This window comes from Sesamum indicum, linkage group LG1 (assembly GCF_026168435.1).
Source record: "Sesamum indicum cultivar Baizhima isolate 11 linkage group LG1, ASM2616843v1, whole genome shotgun sequence".
Lineage (NCBI taxonomy): Eukaryota > Viridiplantae > Streptophyta > Magnoliopsida > Lamiales > Pedaliaceae > Sesamum > Sesamum indicum.
Genome location: NC_142657.1, coordinates 18,934,385 through 18,952,829, shown reverse-complemented (window position 1 = coordinate 18,952,829; position 18,445 = coordinate 18,934,385). Strand labels below are relative to the sequence as shown.

Sequence of the window (18,445 nt, the reverse complement as noted above, 5' to 3'; positions counted from 1 at the left end):
GTTGAAATTCTTTGGATTTCCAATGATATCCATGAAATGGATTGAGGAGTGTGTCACCACTACGTCATTCTCGATGGAGATGAACGGAAAGCCGCATGATTTTTTCGCAGGTGCTCGGGGCCTTCGACAGGGCGATCCACTCTCGCCATACCTATTTGTACTTGTGATGGAGGTGATGCACTTGGTATTCTTACAGATGATCGACTAGGACGGGGGTTTTACCTTCTCGTATTTTTCATCTGAGGTTCGCTGATGATCTCTTATTGTTCTGTCGTGCTGACATTGACTCCATTAGAGTATTTAAAGACGGATTGGATCGGTTTGGGATGTGGTCAGGACTACGACTTAATGTGGAGAATATTCATCTTATTATCTCCCAACTTGCACAAGAGCTAAAAGAGCAGATGTTAGTGGTGCTTGATTTCAAGAGGGGCTTCTACCGATGAGGTACTTAGGTCTTCCCTTGATCTCTTCTATACTGTCTATTTCTGATTGCCAATTTACTGAAAATAATCGATGAACGTATTGCTGGTTGGGAGGGCTTGACACTCTCATATGCGGGGATGGTACAAATTATTAAATTTGTACTCACAGCTCTGAGTGTTTACTGGGCTTCGGCATTCATACTACCAAAAGGGGTTATTAATAACATTGAGAAGCGCCTGCGGACTTTCTTATGGAAAGGAACGGGGAGGAGTGGTTACGCCAAAGTGGCGTGGATGGAGGTTTGTAAACCACTAGTTGAGGGAGGACAAGGACTGAGGGATATTAGCACAATGAACCGTGCTCTCATATGCACAAAATTATGTGATGTCATCCGGTGTGATAGGACTTCCATTTGAGTTGATTAGCTATACCAGGGATGACTACGTGATGCTTCAATATGGACTATCCCTGATTATAGAGGCTCGTGGGGTTGGAAGAAAGTGGTCCGGCTGCGAACGTGGCTGCGATCAATGGTGGAATACCATATTGAAGATGGAGGTGACTTTTATCTCTGGAAGTACCTATGGCATCATCTCGGTCCTTTTATGGAGAGATTCCCGAGGGAGCCGATCACCCTTGGTCTTCATGAATCCATCAGACTTAGCTCTGTCATCCAGGGAGGTCAGTGGCAGTGACCTCTCATTACTCACATAGAGTACTTGGAGATTACTCACACGCTTCCACCGATTCATGGAGATAATGATCGAATTATTTGGAGATTTGCCGGTGGAATTCCTACGATCCAGGCTCTATATCGATTATTTGATCCACTAGGCCCGAAAGTAGGTTGGGCTTCACTACTTTCGGGCTTTTTAAAGATACCTCGTCACATGTTTATCTTATAGCTTGCTATATTGGAGAAACTACCTACGACGGACAAACCATGGTTATCCCACTTAGGTAGATGTGTATTATGTGATGAGGATGAGGTGGAGACACATACACATATTCTTCCGATGTCGATACAATAGCCAATGCCTTCATGCTATTAGACGATTGTATGCTTTACGTGGCCTAATAGAGATTGGAGGACAGATGTCAAGTGGACTGCAAGGAAGTGGAGGGGTAAACATATCATCAATGTGGCCTATCGCACATTATTGGGTGCGTGTATCTACCATATATGGAGAGAGAGAAATCTTAGGCGATTCGAGCATACTGAGCGGAACCCGAATATTGTAGCTAGCTTAATTGTGGAGGATGTTAGACAGCGTATGCTTTGTATTACCTTAGCTAGCTCTGTTAGTACACATGCACTTTATAGATTGTGACATATCCTTGGCCTGTCGAGGAAAACACTACTTAATTCATTATTGTTGTAATATATTTTTTCTATTTATGAAAATTACATTTATCAAAAAAAAAAAAAATTAATACGTGCAGAGTTAAAAATAATTAATTAATTTAAAGTTATTAAAAATAAATGATGGATAAATAGGAACCAACATGACACACAGTATTTGCGAACATATAATTAAATCGATATGATATTGATTTTAAAAATAAAAATTAATATTGATTAAAAGTAAATCTAGTGATTAACGTGAGTAAAAGTATGGGATAAATATAATAATATATTGAAGGTTGAAACATGATATGGAGCATTTGAAATAATTAAATAATTATATCGGTATAAATCTTTTATAATCCTATACTATTATAAAGCGAACGAGTCTTATCTATACTTCTATACTATATAAGAAAAAAACTCCATTCTCACTCACAGGTAACGGTTACTTACACTGCTACACCAATTTTTTAAATTACCAAAAAATGTCCTTATATACTTTCAACCACCCCTACTCAAATTCTTTTTCTCATCTATATGATTTATATTATCTATACATACTAATATGAAAAAATTTCACTCACATTATTATTATTTTTTTTGTGTAGATAATATTTTTAAATTAGTTTTATTTTATTTATTTACTTATTTAATTATTAAATGTGATGTGTTGGTTTATAATCTTATTCTTATTTATAATAAATTTTAAAGCGTCAACAATTATTTATTATATCCACGCAGAGACAACGTGTCATGACAGCTAGTAAATACAAAAAGGTGGGTCTCATACCACTTATACCAAAATACTCTGTGTTGACAACCACTAAAGGAACAACTCTTACATAAAGGTCAATATCTAGGGCAGGAAACTATAATATTTTTTTTTCTCTAAAAAATGACTAATTTGAGAATTTATTAAATTTAAGAGACTAAAATAAAAAAATACATTCAAATTAAATTGTTTTGACCTCCAAAAAATAAAAAATAAACATATTTTCATCGAAAAATGGTTGGAGGGACCATTCGAGACTAAAACTATAACAACGTGAAAGAGTAAATTTAAGGGATTAATATAATAATTCTAAACGCAAACTTAAACAACCAACTATTATAATATTTATTATTTAAATAAGTACGCGATATATTTACGGTACAACATATGTAATTGCGTATTATTAATACCAAATTAAAAGTACAACTTTGCAAATACATATATAATATTTAATTTTAACCACAATTTAATTAAAGATAATATATAATTTTGAGAAAATAAAATTTATAATTATCACGGTAACACATTTATTTAAATTCAAACATAATATAAAAATATAAAATATAATTAAATTATTACGTGATTAAAGATGCACCGATCCAGCGGTTCATTTTATGTTGATTGAGCGTGATGCGATGCAATGTACACTAATAAAAGCTGATTGATGGTGAATAGAGATGGCAATTCCCCTCGAAAAATTAGTGCCCCGACCCGAATCCAGCCCGTTTGAGTTTGGGGATAGAATTTGGTGTGTTCGGAGTGGGTTCAACGGGGCGGGTTTGGAATGGCATTTGGCGGGTCCAGGACCCATTCCGTCCCAAGTTTTATATATATTTTATTATTTATTATTAATAAATTTATAATATTATATGTAAATTCTTAAACAATTTTTGCATATATCCAACTCTATATAAGAAATACAAAACATAAACTCGATGAAAAAATTAATAATTTAGATAAACGTATACTTTGTTTTATACAATTCATTGTAGATTGTAAAATAATATTATTTAATGAGAAAATTAATAATTTATATGAATGTATACTTTGTATTATATAGTTCATTTTAGAGTGAAAACTATGTTAATGTATTTAAATTTAAACTAATATTACTAATTAAAAAAATAATTTTTAATTGGATCACGAGTTTATTTAAGTCTAATTAAATAATTAATTTAAAATATTTAACTATAAATAATAGTAGTTAACTAAAATAACACTACAATTATTTGTAGTTAAAAGAAAAGACTTAAAAGTCAAAATTCAAAATTTCTCTGCACCTAGGGCGGGGCAGGATGAGGTGTGAGGCGGGGCGGGATGGGCCTCGGGTCCGATTAGACTCGCCCCGTTGCCATCGCTAATGGTTACTCAATTAACAAAGAGTGTAAATACAAACAAATTTATATAATTTGTAATGAATTTGTGAAAGGCAAAATATATTATTGTTGTAACATATCTACTATATATAAAGTGAGAGCACTGTTTTAGTATGTTACTTAATTTTGATATGTCAATTTTTATTTTTTTAATATTTAATTAATTTATTTTTCTTTTCTCAACTTTCTATTTTTCTCAATCTTCTTAACTTTTCATTTTCTCTTTTCTCAACTTCCACATCTCTTTTTCTTCTCTCATTTCTTTATTATTTTCTCATTTTTATACATTTTAATATTTCATTAATCTAATCAGCATATTTTTAAAATAATAATATTTTTTTTAAAAAAATAAATTAATTGTGCAAACACATACGAGTTTCGGTTAGCGTGGAAGTCGTATGTAGTATGTAGTTGGGTGAAAATGGGCGTAGGTTGTATAAATAACTGGTCCCATTGCTCTGCATGCATTCACGTGCTCTTGCTACCTTATTGCCGTTAAATTACAGCACCGTCGCCATCACCCCCTCCCGCCCGCTGCATATATTTGACATTGGATTCGAAATGCTCTCACTCCCCTTCTGACCTTATTATGATATATATATCCCATTGTCACTGCACACCCCACGTGTGTCTATGACACGTGCCATCCAACCTCCAATCACCGTCAACACCTAGTCCTGTCCGTGTCCACTCATTGGACTCTAGCTAGCTAGTGTCCCTCCCCAATGTCATTTTTCCTCACAAGAAAGAAAAAAGAAAAACAAAAGACAATCGATCTTAGGCGCATGCCCATCTCTTTATTACTGTCCTGCGATACAAGACAAACTGCTCTGATGAGTGAGAGAGAGAGAGAGAGTTTTTTGTTGCTTTTCTGTTAATTTGTATCTCTTGATATATATTTTGTGTTTCTTTTTGCAAATTTAAGTTGATGATCAAGACAAAGGAAAAGGGTGGAGAATAGAAGAAGGTAAGAGAGAAAGAAAGAAAGAAAGAAAGAACCATGTTTGATGGTGTCCCGAGTGATCAGTTCCACCAATTCTTAGTTTCAAGAACTTCATCACTTCCCATTCCTCTGTCTTTCGCTGCTGCTGCTTATGATCCCTACGCTTCTCTCCACAGTCCAACGCTTCAGCAACAGCACCATCAACATCATCAAGAATCCCCCCACAAGAAGTTTATTCATGACGGGAAGCATGTGGAGAACCCCACTGCGGCCTTAATGATCTCCACTAGTTTAGGCCTTGAAAGAGAGAGATCCAGATCGATGGATCCCAGGCCCAGCAGCTGGTCCAATGATGAAGTTCTTGCGCTGCTCAGACTCAGATCCAGCATGGAAATGTGGTTCCCTGATTTCACTTGGGAACATGTTTCAAGGTGTTTTTAATTTTACTTTTAAACTCTACAAGCAAAAAGCCTTGGGTTTCAGTGCTGCTTCTAATGTTCTTTCTTAGCTAGGGAGACTTGTGATCAAAGTGAAGTAAGATTTATAGTATATATTATATGTCGTACTAGCTACTCAAAAAGTCGCAGTTACTTTTTGTAGAGTCTTGATTAGAGAGAGTTTCTTTCTGTGCTGCATTTTTCGTACTTTTTTTCTGCCAGATCTTTTCTTCAACAGGAAGTCATATGAATTTTGATGGAGTAGTTATGGATTTACTTGTTAATTGATGATGATCGTCCAGGAAACTTGTGGAGCTTGGTTTCAGGAGAAGCGCAGAACAGTGCAAGGAGAAATTTGATGAAGAAAGCAGGAACTTGAACAATGTAAGCTACAACAAGAACTACAGGATTTTCAGTGAACTTGATGAACTCTATCCTGCTGATGATCAACAAACAGCTCGGGTTTCAGCTGAAAGGATCAGTCAGAACATGGAGATTAATCCTGAGAAGGAGGATCAAGAGAAAGCTATAAACAAGAGTGCGGAAGCGAATTCAGAGAACGTGGGAGAAGCAGCAGCAGCTGCAGATCCGTGTGAAGAAGCGATGAGAAAACCAGAAAAATCAAGTAAGAAGAGGAAAAGGAGAGATAAATTTGAAATGTTCAAGGGTTTCTGTGAGAGTGTTGTGAGCAAGATGATGGCTAGACAAGAAGAGCTTCACAACAAGCTGATTGAGGACATTGTGAAGAGGGATGAGGAGAAGATCTCCAGAGAAGAAGCTTGGAAGAACCAAGAGATGGATAGGTTTAAAATGGAGATAGAGATGAGGGCAAAGGAGCAAGCCAGTTCTGGGGAGAGACAGGCAAGAATCATTGAGTTCTTGAAAAAATTCACATCTGATGAAGACCAACACTTGGCAAACAAGATTGAAGAGCTTATCAAGGTAAACTATAACATGCCATCCAATTCTTCCACTTCACTTGGTAAAATTCTCGAAACCCATCACTTCCAAACATCCCAAAGCAAAGCAGAACCATCCATCTCCTCATCAACCAAGATCCAAGCCCACCAAAACCCTAGTTCATTTCCTTCTCAAGACTACCCAATAACAGCCACTTATAAAACTAAAACCCCATCTCCTAATTCAAGCCCTACTTCAACTCCAGCCACAAAAGATTCAAAATCAAGAACCTCAACATCTGCAGTAACCACAGAAATTACCTCATTAGCAGCAAATTACGACACAGGCAAGAGATGGCCAAGAGAAGAAATCCAGGCTCTGATAAACCTGAGGTGCAAGCTGAGTAGCAACAGTAGTACTGATCATGATGACAGCAGCAGCAGCAGCAAGGAGGGTGCAATTGCAAAGGCGGCCCCTCTATGGGAAAGAATCTCACAAGGAATGTTGGAATTGGGGTACAAAAGGAGTGCTAAAAGATGCAAAGAGAAGTGGGAGAACATCAACAAATACTTCAGGAAAACCAAAGATAGCAACAAGAAGAGGTCTATTGACTCAAGAACATGCCCTTACTTCCATCAGCTCAGCTGTTTATACAGTGAAGGAACTCTTGTGGCACCGACGTCCACCACCCTGCCGGATCACTATAGCCCGGAAAAACACAGCCACCACACTTCACCTTAAACATATATTTCAAGTCTGCACATGAGATGATTTCCTTGGGGTTTTTGTTTAAGTTAAGTAGAAGAAAGCTGAATTAATGATGTATCTGATAGTGGAAGCTGGTTTTTGATGAAGTTAGCGCAGCGATGGATGGCGAATTCTGGGTTTCAGTAGTGTCAGTAGGTGATAAAAATCGGCAGAGAATGAGAGAGACTCGGAGCGGCCGGCCCCATCTGCTAATTTGTAACTCCAAGCATTTATTCGGGTACTGGATTCAGTTTTCTGTCATTATTTGTGTATTTAAATGGGGTTTCAGTCTGGTCAGTGCATGCATTTGCGGGATGCAAACACTAAATTAAAACAACATGCAATATATATTAATATATATTAATTGTCTAATTACTATTTATTGAGCTATTAAAAATAAGTTTTAAAAGTGTATATATTTGGAGGTAAAAATAATATGTTGACAATTTATTATATGAATGTTGTATTATTAATCATTGACATGTTTAAAAAAATGATGATTAATTAGTTGGTGCGAAACAAGTAATTTAATCACTTTCTGAATTTAATTGGAGGTATCAAATGGAAACTGATGTAGTCCTTAAATTGAAAGTTTTAATTTATGTTGTGTTCAATGATTATTAGTTATATTTAATTAGTGTTGTGTTAAGAACAATTAATATAATAATGTGCAAGTGAAAATAGTGATCCATGTCATTGTTGCATAAACACAAATTTCCAATATTTTACAAGTATTCCTATTTAAGAAAATTTTTCATTTTTCATTTGCATGTCTTTCTTTTGAATTTTCTGATATTACATTTTTTCTTTAAAGATTATTCATTAATAATGTCTTTATTTTTAAATTTCTTTTTCCTAGTCATGTTCAATTAATTTTTTACTAATTACTATTACTAAAAAAAATAATATAATTGAGAATATTCCACTATTAATTAACATTTCGCTACATATATTTTAAACTAGTTATTAATTTGTCACAAATTTATTTGCATTCTTCTTTTAAATTGGTATACACCACATTCTATAAAAAAAAAAAAAAAACTTTTTTGCTATGGATTTTTTAAGAAATTCATCATGATTTAAGATTTACACGAGTTTTTTGACGATCTTGTTGCAAATATTTTGTGACAAAACATAAATTCCATCACAAGTATTTGCAATTGGTAGTTGACTTGGTCAGAATACTCGACAATGTGATGAGCACTGAAATAAGTAAATTATAATGATTTTTGCAACAAAATTTGCGATGGATATAATGGTCGTCTATTATGACTATTTGGAACAATGTTTGTGATGGGCGACCATTGTAAAAAATCAAAATAACAAAATGAGATCTCGTGCTATTTCACCAAAACATAAGAGGCTTTTATGCAATTTACCCAAAATGTTAACTAATTTATTTTTTTAAAACATAATTTTGTTAATAGTTTATATTAAACTATTCATAAACAATTAATATTACTTATGGCGATATTGCGACCATAAAGTAAAAAAATCATTCGCGCCCAGATCTAATTTGTGATAGAATTTTCATATTCAAACATAACTTTTTATTAATTTTGCGATAGAATTTTTGTGGGTCATAACTCTTCAATAGTTCTGAAATTATTTAAATGAAAAGATAAATGCAGCAATGGAGCAATGATAATTAACTAAAAAGAAACAAGAAAACGCCTGATCTGATCTGGTGGTGAGGTCCCCTCATCCTCACTGTTATCAGCAGCATCTGAGGCCTCCGCTGGTGGATGTGATAGCAAAGAACAACTAAATAGAGCTGTATTGATTCACAACAGAGGCATCATCATCCGGCCGGTTGCTGACTTACATGTCTGAGTTTCTGCTGATCTTTGTCCAGGTGGCTCATGAAGAATCAATACAAATTTATGGGAGGCTGCAGTTGCATGAATGAAGCCAAAGCTAAGTTGTGATGAACTCATGCAAGTAAAGCAAGTGACAAGGGGTAGTCCCAAAACTTACCTCAAATGGGATTAATGAACTTCTGATATTGGAATCATGGTTTCCATCAATAGTGGACTTGCCGGAACGATACAGCTTCACTAGATAAGGATTCTCATTGTTTTCATCCATTGACGATGATCGTCTGTTTTTCTGCTTGGTGTCCTCTTTAGGTCGCTGTCTTGGTTCGCTATGTGATCTGGCTTTTGCTCTTGATGATTTCGTATTGATCATGTAATTCGGCGTGAAATGGGAGTCCGAGGTTGTGTGGTCCGGGCGCTGTGCTAGTAAATGGATGAAGGGATGCTTGTTTTCCGGGCAAGCAGAGTACTTTCTGGAATTTCTTCTTGCCATTTCTAATGAAAATTCCTCCAGTTGCCCATCGTAGGTTGTAGAGCTCGAATCAGTGAAGGACAATGTTGATGGACTGGGGCACATGTGTAGTTGGTATTCTCTATGCGAGACTGAAAAATGACCTGAATTGTATATTCTTGAACCATATTCCACTCTCTCATATGGTGAGCGATCTGCGTTTCCACTTCTGTTCCTTGAACCTCCACAGGTTGAAAACCTATTCCCAGTAGCAACCTGCATTAGAAGGAAATTAAGATACGAATGCATACCGATTGCTGAGGGTTAAAACCCCTGTGAAATGATAAATGCGCAAAAGACTTTTGGAGTTGTCTTTTCTTCAAGTAGAAGAATACAATGAGTACCTACACTAATTTCCTTTCGTAGTTGTGTATCAGAAGCTGATGATTCCCTGTAAGACTTTCTTCTTCCCACCATAACTGGTGGTTCCTCTGCCATTTGGATCCTTTGAATCCGGGCTCTAACTTGAATCGCCAAGACGGCCTGCATCGACCTTAAAACAATATTCATTCTTTTTCTTACCAAATGACCCCTAGCCAAGGCTTGCAGTTTGACTAACCCTCTCAGAGCACGCAACGCTTTCTTTGCCTGCATGTACATTCATTAGTTCATCCCTGAACTAATTCTTTTCTCATAACAAAGAAAGTTGAACTGAAACTTAAATGCAGAGGTTTGAGTGCATATCCATTTACCAAATAAGAACGATAGACTGCTTGGATTTTGGTAGCAGCTGCATGTGCACTTAAAGAAGTTGTGTAGTTTTGCCGATCAGTCTGGTATTCCAGTAAGGTTTGATTTGGTGTAAGGATTAAGTCAAGAGATCTACTACTTTGATGAGAAGTGACCACTTTCGTGCTGGTCGATCTTCTAAAACTCCATCTCCTCCTTACTTTAGGAGTATTCAACGGTGAAGTCACGGCCAACGTGCCCGACGTGCTAGTCTCTGGTGGTAGTGAAGGGCCTGTTTTCTTGGCCCCGTCTTCTCTTTTCCCCATCAAGAAGTTTCTGATCCATTTGCTTGCCTTACCCATGGGTTAACAGTTGACAACTAATGCAATTGCTTCAGACTAAACAACAAAATGGAAATAGAACAAACACCTAATGAAACAAATATATATATATGTATAGGGCTTTGGTGCAGGAATCTTAAGAGTAGTTGATTTCCTTCTTTGACTAAGCTTCCTTTTCTTTTCTAGAAATTTAACAATAACATAAGAAGGCCTGCAGTGCAGTGATTTCCCTTTGAGCTGCCATTTGCCGCATGTCTATTCTTCCGGCTGTGCCCAGTTTTGTTTGTTGAATGTGTTACTGGAGAAAGAAGGATTAATTGCAATATGTCCCTTTATGAAAACTAGTCCTTCCCATAAATATATAGAATATAAAATAAATATTGTTATGTTTTTTTCTATTTTTTATGAGTATTTTGTTCATAAGTATAGTTTGAATGATATAAAATATTAATTAAATTCACTAAAAAAATAAAAAAAAGGAGGAAAATGTAAGCACCCCTGTAGAGTGGTACATGAGCAAAAATCCCCCGTGAAAAAAATTAGGCACCTGTATTTTGTTCATAGGTATAGTTTGAATGATATTAGCTTACTTTGTATTTTAAATTTTCTCTTGTATCTTATTTTGCATCCACATCAATATAAGGATATTTTTCATTCACACTTTTATTAAAAGTCATCAAATTAGATGAAACTCCTACCCTGTAGGTGATTATGGAGTATGACCACGCGTATGATGGCGATTATTCTATGACTTTGACCTGAAATATTCAAAATTCATAATTTAATGATAAAACTTCAAACGATTATGGAAGAGCTACAAAGTGATTTACTAAACGTGCCATCCTTTCTTTTTTAGAATAATCTAATGGACCACAGTTCATAATGATCAAATTGCTTGGTTTTGATTATAATACAAGAAAGCAATATATTCCAATTAAAAACTTCAGATTTTGAAATGATAAAAATTTAAATTATATTTACTCAACAAAGTAAACATATTCAAAATATTGATTTTATGATATTGAAATAATTTAAAAGATTTATTAGATCAAATTTATGAGTTTTAAGTCATACGAACCACTTTCGCATATACTGCATACTCAGAGAAATCATGAAGCCAACTAAAATTGTGATATATATTTGCTTGCATTTTATTGTGAGTTTCAAGTTTGCTGAGCTAAAATATAGTCAAATTACATCATCTAATGATGCAAAAGTGAAGCCACTGAGTGTTTGGGCTGTAGATCTGAATCAATTATACATAGCAATGTGATTTTTATAAAGTGAGAAAGTTTTTCTCCTTCAAGCTCTCAACAGTATCCTTGAAGCTGACCTCCATAGGCATGAACTTGATGCCCAAGCTTTCTGCTTTCTCCTTGGAGACCTGATGGGTTGGATTCTCTGCTGCACTTCTGCAATTTCAAAAAAGAATATAATTAATGAAAATATTTGACATGCATAACTTGAAAATAGGATTTTGACACATAATAAAAGAGTTTGAACATGGACAACCTAAACAATGCAGAGAACAACTTACATTGTCGGAATGTTGAGGGAAGGATAAAGCTTCTTCAAAATTTGCAGAAATCCAGAATGATGTAATACTCTTTCAACTAGACAGTATCTGCCAGCAGCTGAAGGATTCTCGAAAGCCATAATGTGAGCATAAGCAACATCTCTAACGTCCACGAAAGGATACCATGGGAACAGTTCCTTCCCTGTGATATTAAAATGTGGTCAATGATAGTTCTAGGAGATAGTGGTTTGTAACCTTCAAGCAGTAACAGTTGGAAAATCCTTAACAGAGTATATCTGTAAGAAAAACGTGATAGATTATCCGAAATTCCCATCTCTTGCACTAGGTAGAAAATGAGAGAGAAAATACTCCAGCAGAAACTAAAAGAATGTTTTGCAATTAGAATATGGGTCTAAGGTTATTTTGCTTTAACAATTAAAACAAATAATATTTCTTAATCATTTCTTTGTAATTTTGATTAATTTCTTAGAGCAAAAAAATATGTTTCTGATTTCCTAACTTTATCAATAATGAAATGGATTTGGTTGCCCATGTTCCAGAATGACAAATTTGATCCTTTAAGTTGTCAATTATGAACATACTGATCCTCTCCATTAACTCTCTGTCAGAAATTAACAAAGAATGCACGTACAGCTCACATGTTGCTGCATTTGAGGGGAAAAGGCGTGGACTTTTGATCATTTGCTTCACAAATCCAAACTGTGCTGTATTAGAGGAGTTTTAGGGCATAATTTGGGGGGTATGAAGCATATGACCAGAATTCTACCCGTTTTTCCCACAAATACAACATGATGCGAGCAACACTGCATTCTTCCATTAATTTCTGATACATGATAATTAATGGAGAGGAACCATCCTATTTAGAATTGACAGCTTGAAGGACCAAATACATAAAAGCCGTGGAACATGGGAAACCAAATCCATTTCAATGATAACATTGAGGTATCAAAATCGTATATGCACCTTTCTTAGCATGATCCTTGGTTTCTGGAAAACTTTATAGTAACCTAGAAATAGAAATTTCATATGATACCTTTGATCAGGTCCAAGAAAAACTCAGAAGTGGCATTGAGAGTTGGCTGAAGGAGAGGACCAAGCACAAAGCCAGGATGCATTACTACCAAGTCAATGCCATTTTCTTCAGCAAATTTCCAAGCAGCTTTCTCTGCCAACGTCTTTGAAAGGGGATACCATAGCTGGAAGCATTTTGAGTTTACTAGTATCAAGTCTACCAACTTATATATATATATATAGACAGTATTTTAAAAGGGTTAAACCTTGTTTTCTTCACAAAAATCTGGGTCTGAAAACCAAGTTTCGTCAATTAGAACATCAGGTCCTTTTGTTTTTCTGTTGAAAACGAGTGACGCAGTAGAGGATGTCACCACCACTCGCTTAACGGATGTTACTTTGCTGCAGGATCTAAGGATGTTAAGTGTTCCTTTCACTGCCGGCTCTATCAGTTGTGCCTGAATTGTGCATAGAGGCAAACAGAAGTGTTGGTATGAATCTCTAAATAAAAATAAGCCTGGATAAGAAATGATGACAAATACATCTAAAAACCAATTTGGAAATCCCAACAACTAATGTGTATTTTAAGCACATTCACAGTTTCCCAATGCTTCAACAAGAGATGATGTACTAAACATAGTTGCTTTTATATGTACATGCAATCCAGTTTGAAGGTGCAACGAAAGGGTTATGAAGATGGAGTAAGTTTGAATTAAAAAGACTAAAAACACAAGAAGAGAGAAAAGTATTTGAAGAAAGGATAGTGGGGAGAAGAGATAAAAAAAGGAAAGTAGATTGGAAAGGGAACCTGTGGGTGAGTTGTTGAAAAGAGAACAGGGGAAGCTGTATGAAAGACAGCTTCACAACCATCAACCACGGAATCAAATGATCCATCTTCAATTAAGTCGGCTTGGAGCAACTGTAACCTTTCCTCTGCGTCTTCAAGTGCCTTTAGGTGAAGTATTTTCTTTGGATCATCTGCCTCGTACAAACTCATTCATTTATACATACAATTTGTGTATCTGTGTCTGTGAGAGAGAGAGAGAGTGAGAGAACTGACAGAGGTTGCGAACAGTTGCTTTGACAGTATAACCACGCTGCAGCAATAGCTTCACCAGCCATGAGGCTACGTAGCCTGAAGCTCCCGTGACGCACACAACTCTTCCGCCTCCGCTCATCTTCGATGTCTCTGTGTCTCCGTAGCATTGAGATGAATTTGTGCATTGAGGCCGGCCGTGTAGAATAACGACAAGCGTGGATGCTTGCAATCCTAAGTACTAAAAATAGTATTTTATACCATTTTTGTTGTATATTTATTGGCAATATACACCGCCTTTTACCCATTTCAGAAATTCTAATCGTTAGCAGCAATGGGTGTGCAAAGTGCTATTTTTATGATTTAAGATTGTATTATGCAAAATCATTTTAATTTTAGGAAAATATCAAGATGATTGTAAATGATCTCATCGGTGCCATGAATTCACAAATTCAACTTCTTCTACTTGATATTATTCAGACTCATCCAAATTAAACTACCCAGTGAATTCCAGGTTGCAATCCATGAGGTGGGATTAGGTTATCCTGATTTTAGAAATTGTTGGAGAATCAAATTGCTAATATACCTCAAAAACCTGCTCAATTCAAGTAAAGAATTTGGTAAATGATTTTCTACTGTTTTACCCATTTTCATCCATTCTCTGTTAAATCAAATAGGAAAAACCACATACCATATATGTGTCCATGTGCGGCTGGAAAAAAATAAAAAATTTAAATATCATTTTTTCCTTTGATTCAATAAACAATCAAATGGCAACTTCAAGTTTGTTGATCTAAAAATTGAACTCATAAATTGGCTATGTTTACCAACTAGAACAAACTTCAGGTTGACATTGACATTGACATTTTGTCCTGTTACAGGACATTATGCTAAATTCACTCCATAATTCTAAAAACAACTAATAAAAGAAATAAATACATCACAAATTTATCACACATGCACCAGTATTTTTATTCCACAATGTAAACCACATCTTAAATTATCATCTCACAGTTTAATATAAATGGGGCCAATGGGTATTACATTTGCCCACATAAGGCCACTCTGGTCTTACAAAGTGAGGAAGTTTTTCTCCTTCAAGCTTTCAAAAGTATCCTTGAAGCTCACCTCCAAAGGCATGAACTTGATGCCCAAGCTCTCTGCTTTCTTCTTTGAGACCTGGTAAATTGGATTGTCTGTTGCATTGCTGCAATTTTATAAAGAATACAATGAAAACATTTGGATATTGAAACATGCAAAACATGAAAATAGGATTTTAGCATGTAATTGACCAAATTGAAGGAAATGATCACTAAAACAGTTAAAAAAGTGTATGTTCATGGACCAAGATTGTAAGTGATGATTATTTAGGGACTGAAATCGATTGTTTGGGAACCAAAAGTGTAATTCTCTCTTCAACAATGTAAATCCTCCTAGGTAAGTAATGCGTAGTTCTGTTGAAAAAGAATAAAAAAGATTGAATATGGAAAACATCCGAGAAACTTACATCACAGGAATGTTGAGGGAAGGATAGAGCTTATCCAGAACCTGCAGAGTTTTCGGATGACTTAATGTATTTCCAACCAAACAGTATCTGCCGCTAGCTGAAGGATTTTCAAAAGCCATTATATGAGCATAAGCAACATCTCTAACATCGACGAATCGATACGATGGAAACACTTCCTTTCCTGCAAAATGAAACTTGGTCCTTTCAAGTTCTATAAAAAAGATAGTAATTTATGAATCTTTAAGTAGTAACAACTTGAATAGCATTATAAGATCATTATAAACATCTCTGTCTGTCTTCACACGACGTCAAACATTGAAGAGAAAATACTCCAAGAGGAACTAATGTTGTATTTGGATCAAAGGATTCGAACCTAAGGATTTTGAAATCCATAATAAGAAATTCAACAAACTTATTTGGATATGTCCATGCTAAAAAAGGATTTTGAGTTTTTGTTCTGAACTACATTTTGTGAAATTATCACGTTTGAATTATATGGAGTCATTTGAATCCATACTCCAAATATGCATTCCCTCAAATCCTATTCCATCCATAATCAGCCTAAAAGAACAATTTGGAAAATGTTTTGCAATTAGGATATGTGTCTGAAGCGATTTTCTTTAACAATGAAAACACATAAAATATTTTAATCACTTAATTCAGCTCCTTAATTCTAATTAAGTATGAAAAAAGCAACCTAGAGATATAGATTTGATGTGATACCTTTGATCATGTCCAAGATAGCCTCAGAACTCCAATTGAGTGTTGGCTGAAGCAGAGGACCAAGCACAAGGCCAGGCTGCATTACTACCAAGTCAATGCCATTTTCTTCAGCAAATTTCCAAGCAGCTTTCTCTGCCAAGGTCTTTGAAAGGGGATACCAATACTGGAAGCAATTTCAGTTTACTAACATCAACTCCATGAATTTAGAAACATAACACATGTTTAGTACTTTAGAAGGATCAAACCTTGGTTTCTTCACAGAACGCCGGATCTGAAAACCATGTTTCATCAACAACAACATCAGGACCTTTGGGTATATCATTGAACAAAACTGAAGCCATAGAGGATGTCACCACCACTCGCCTAACAGATGTTACTTTGCTGCACGATCTAAGGATGTTAAGTGTTCCTTTCACTGCTGGTTCTATCAGTTCTGCCTGAATTGTGCACAGAGGTGAAATGAGATCTTATATAAGTTATGATACTATAGCAATGTGACTGAAAATGTACCACCCCTAAGTTATGGAACGAAAAATGTAATTTGCCAAAGAACAAGTAAAACTGCAAACCTGTGGGTCTGATGTTGAAAACAAAACAGGTGAAGCTGTATGAAATACACCTTCACAACCATCAACCACCGAATCAAACGATCCATCTTCAATTAAGTCGGCCTGGACCAAGTGTAACCTTTCGTCTGCTCCTTCGAGTGCCTTTAGGTGGACTACTTTCTTTGGATCATCTGTAAGTGCAAGATACATTCACCCAAGATCATACAAGATTAATTGTACAACACTGATTCGTACTACCTTTTGAGCTACAGAGTTGAAAATGTGATTACAAGAGTAGAGATGTATGCTTCCACTTGTTCTTTCTCCCATCTCATAAGAAAGTTGACAGATATACTGGGATAAGCAATTACACATACTGCTACAGAGATGTGGAATTGAGAGGTGGTGCTAATCAGTCTAACGATTAGCGTTTTCAATTTTACCCATGCACAAAATAATGGGAATTTCCCCTCAAAATTTGCAAAACCCGGATATAACTTGAAAATAAAAACAAACATAGTGTCAATTTTATTGCACAAAACTAATAACAAAAATGATGGGATGAATTTGTCAATTGTTGGATGTGGTATGAATGCGAATCCCAAGTCATAAGACCTAAAATGCAGTTTTGTCTGATCCCAAGAAACAAATAGCGCAGAGAGAGAGAGAAAGAGAACCGACTGAGGTTGCGAACAGTTGCTTTAACAGTATAACCACGCTGCAGCAATAGCTTCACCAGCCATGAGGCTATGAAGCCGGAGGCTCCCGTCACGCACACCACTCTTCCCCCTCCGCTCATCTTCTCTGTCTCTTTGTCTCTCTGGTCTCCTCCGTTGAAATTATAGGAGTAGCATTGAGATGAAGTTTGTCCATTGTGGCCGGCCGTATACAATAACGCTTATGTGATCTCAACAAGATAAGCTGTAAATCATATTCTGGATGCCATCAATTTACAACTTTATATTATTCAATTGTTCAACAATGAAATATACCTTCATTCAAGTAAACAATTCTCAATCATTTTTATCCATTGTCCCTTAAATAAAAAATTTTGCATGTTTCCATCTCCTAACCAAATTTTTTGGCCAAAAATCTGACCCAGGAATTGGAATGATACTAAATGTGAAATTTAAGGATGAGAAGTTCATAAATAAAAATGAGGGATTAAAATAATTTTAAACAAAATAAATAAATAAATAAAAAGAATATAAATCGATTAAATTGTCAAAGCCAACAAAATAACGCTTTTCGATTATAAAAGAGATGAAATTCTTATTTTAAACAGGTTTGTAAGACATAACATAAAGAAAAATATAAATATTATTACCAAACTATATTTAAAAAAAAGAAGAAGAAGACTATTTTTATTTTCCCTCCTAATAACTTAACAACCCTTTTCACAAAAATGCAAAATGCGAAAAACAAATGTCAATTTAGTGCCCGCAAAATATGTAAGTAATGATGACAAAAAGCAAATAAATCATATTATTTAGGAAGCAAAAAGTGTAAAAATCTCCCCTTTCTTCTTCTATTTAATACTGATTTTTGTCCATAGTTTTTCTCTTTTTTGGTATTAGTCCCCAAAAATTATGTCGTTTTTTTGTTTTTTTTTGGCAAAATTGATCTTTCTGTTAGTTTGGCCATCTCATTTAATAAAGGAAATCACGTGAGGCCACTTTCGGAGGGAAATCAGCCATTTTTTGCTTGGCCTCTATATGTTGGAAATGTCCCGTTTCCTCATTTCTTGGGCATATTTCATGATTTTGCCCTGATTTTGGGACGTGTAAAGTGATACA

General features: G+C 35.4%; 4 protein-coding genes across 4 annotated transcripts; 1 reads left to right on the top strand and 3 right to left on the bottom strand.

The window, feature by feature from the left end:
* The first annotated feature begins 4,922 nt into the window (after positions 1 to 4,922).
* LOC105162423 (trihelix transcription factor GTL2) lies at positions 4,923 to 7,246 on the top strand. The gene is made up of 2 exons (XM_011080428.3): positions 4,923 to 5,296; positions 5,605 to 7,246. The coding sequence occupies exons 1-2, from the start codon at positions 4,923 to 4,925 to the stop codon at positions 6,941 to 6,943; spliced, it is 1,713 nt and encodes a 570-aa protein (XP_011078730.1). The 3' UTR covers positions 6,944 to 7,246.
* Positions 7,247 to 7,987: 741 nt separating this feature from the next.
* Positions 7,988 to 10,527, bottom strand: LOC105162424 (protein IQ-DOMAIN 19). Its single transcript, XM_011080429.3, has 4 exons — positions 9,970 to 10,527; positions 9,626 to 9,865; positions 8,927 to 9,493; positions 7,988 to 8,840 (listed from the first exon to the last, which is right to left on the bottom strand). Exons 1-4 carry the CDS (start codon positions 10,306 to 10,308, stop codon positions 8,820 to 8,822), a joined length of 1,167 nt encoding a protein of 388 aa, XP_011078731.1. The 5' UTR covers positions 10,309 to 10,527; the 3' UTR covers positions 7,988 to 8,819.
* Positions 10,528 to 11,399: 872 nt separating this feature from the next.
* LOC105162426 (phenylacetaldehyde reductase) lies at positions 11,400 to 14,199 on the bottom strand. The gene is made up of 6 exons (XM_011080430.3): positions 13,896 to 14,199; positions 13,644 to 13,813; positions 13,102 to 13,293; positions 12,858 to 13,020; positions 11,825 to 12,005; positions 11,400 to 11,699 (listed from the first exon to the last, which is right to left on the bottom strand). The coding sequence occupies exons 1-6, from the start codon at positions 14,011 to 14,013 to the stop codon at positions 11,564 to 11,566; spliced, it is 960 nt and encodes a 319-aa protein (XP_011078732.1). The 5' UTR covers positions 14,014 to 14,199; the 3' UTR covers positions 11,400 to 11,563.
* Positions 14,200 to 14,671: 472 nt separating this feature from the next.
* Positions 14,672 to 17,570, bottom strand: LOC105162428 (phenylacetaldehyde reductase). The gene is made up of 6 exons (XM_011080432.3): positions 17,331 to 17,570; positions 16,671 to 16,840; positions 16,347 to 16,538; positions 16,102 to 16,264; positions 15,379 to 15,559; positions 14,672 to 15,078 (listed from the first exon to the last, which is right to left on the bottom strand). Exons 1-6 carry the CDS (start codon positions 17,446 to 17,448, stop codon positions 14,943 to 14,945), a joined length of 960 nt encoding a protein of 319 aa, XP_011078734.1. The 5' UTR covers positions 17,449 to 17,570; the 3' UTR covers positions 14,672 to 14,942.
* Positions 17,571 to 18,445: the final 875 nt, after the last annotated feature.

Coding starts and splice junctions, on each gene's coding strand:
- LOC105162423 (XM_011080428.3), top strand. CDS start 4,923: ATGTTTGATGGTGTCCCGAGTGATCAGTTCCACCAATTCTTAGTTTCA. Junction 5,297..5,604: donor ACTTGGGAACATGTTTCAAG/GTGTTTTTAATT, acceptor ATGATCGTCCAG/GAAACTTGTGGAGCTTGGTT.
- LOC105162424 (XM_011080429.3), bottom strand. CDS start 10,308: ATGGGTAAGGCAAGCAAATGGATCAGAAACTTCTTGATGGGGAAAAGA. Junction 9,494..9,625: donor AACTACGAAAGGAAATTAGT/GTAGGTACTCAT, acceptor CTTCTAATGCAG/GTTGCTACTGGGAATAGGTT. Junction 8,841..8,926: donor GTTCATTAATCCCATTTGAG/GTAAGTTTTGGG, acceptor ATGCAACTGCAG/CCTCCCATAAATTTGTATTG.
- LOC105162426 (XM_011080430.3), bottom strand. CDS start 14,013: ATGAGCGGAGGCGGAAGAGTTGTGTGCGTCACGGGAGCTTCAGGCTAC. Junction 13,814..13,895: donor AGCAACTGTTCGCAACCTCT/GTCAGTTCTCTC, acceptor TGTACGAGGCAG/ATGATCCAAAGAAAATACTT. Junction 11,700..11,824: donor TCCCTCAACATTCCGACAAT/GTAAGTTGTTCT, acceptor TTGAAATTGCAG/AAGTGCAGCAGAGAATCCAA.
- LOC105162428 (XM_011080432.3), bottom strand. CDS start 17,448: ATGAGCGGAGGGGGAAGAGTGGTGTGCGTGACGGGAGCCTCCGGCTTC. Junction 16,841..17,330: donor AGCAACTGTTCGCAACCTCA/GTCGGTTCTCTT, acceptor TTGCACTTACAG/ATGATCCAAAGAAAGTAGTC. Junction 15,560..16,101: donor TATCTTGGACATGATCAAAG/GTATCACATCAA, acceptor TTCATTTTGCAG/GAAAGGAAGTGTTTCCATCG.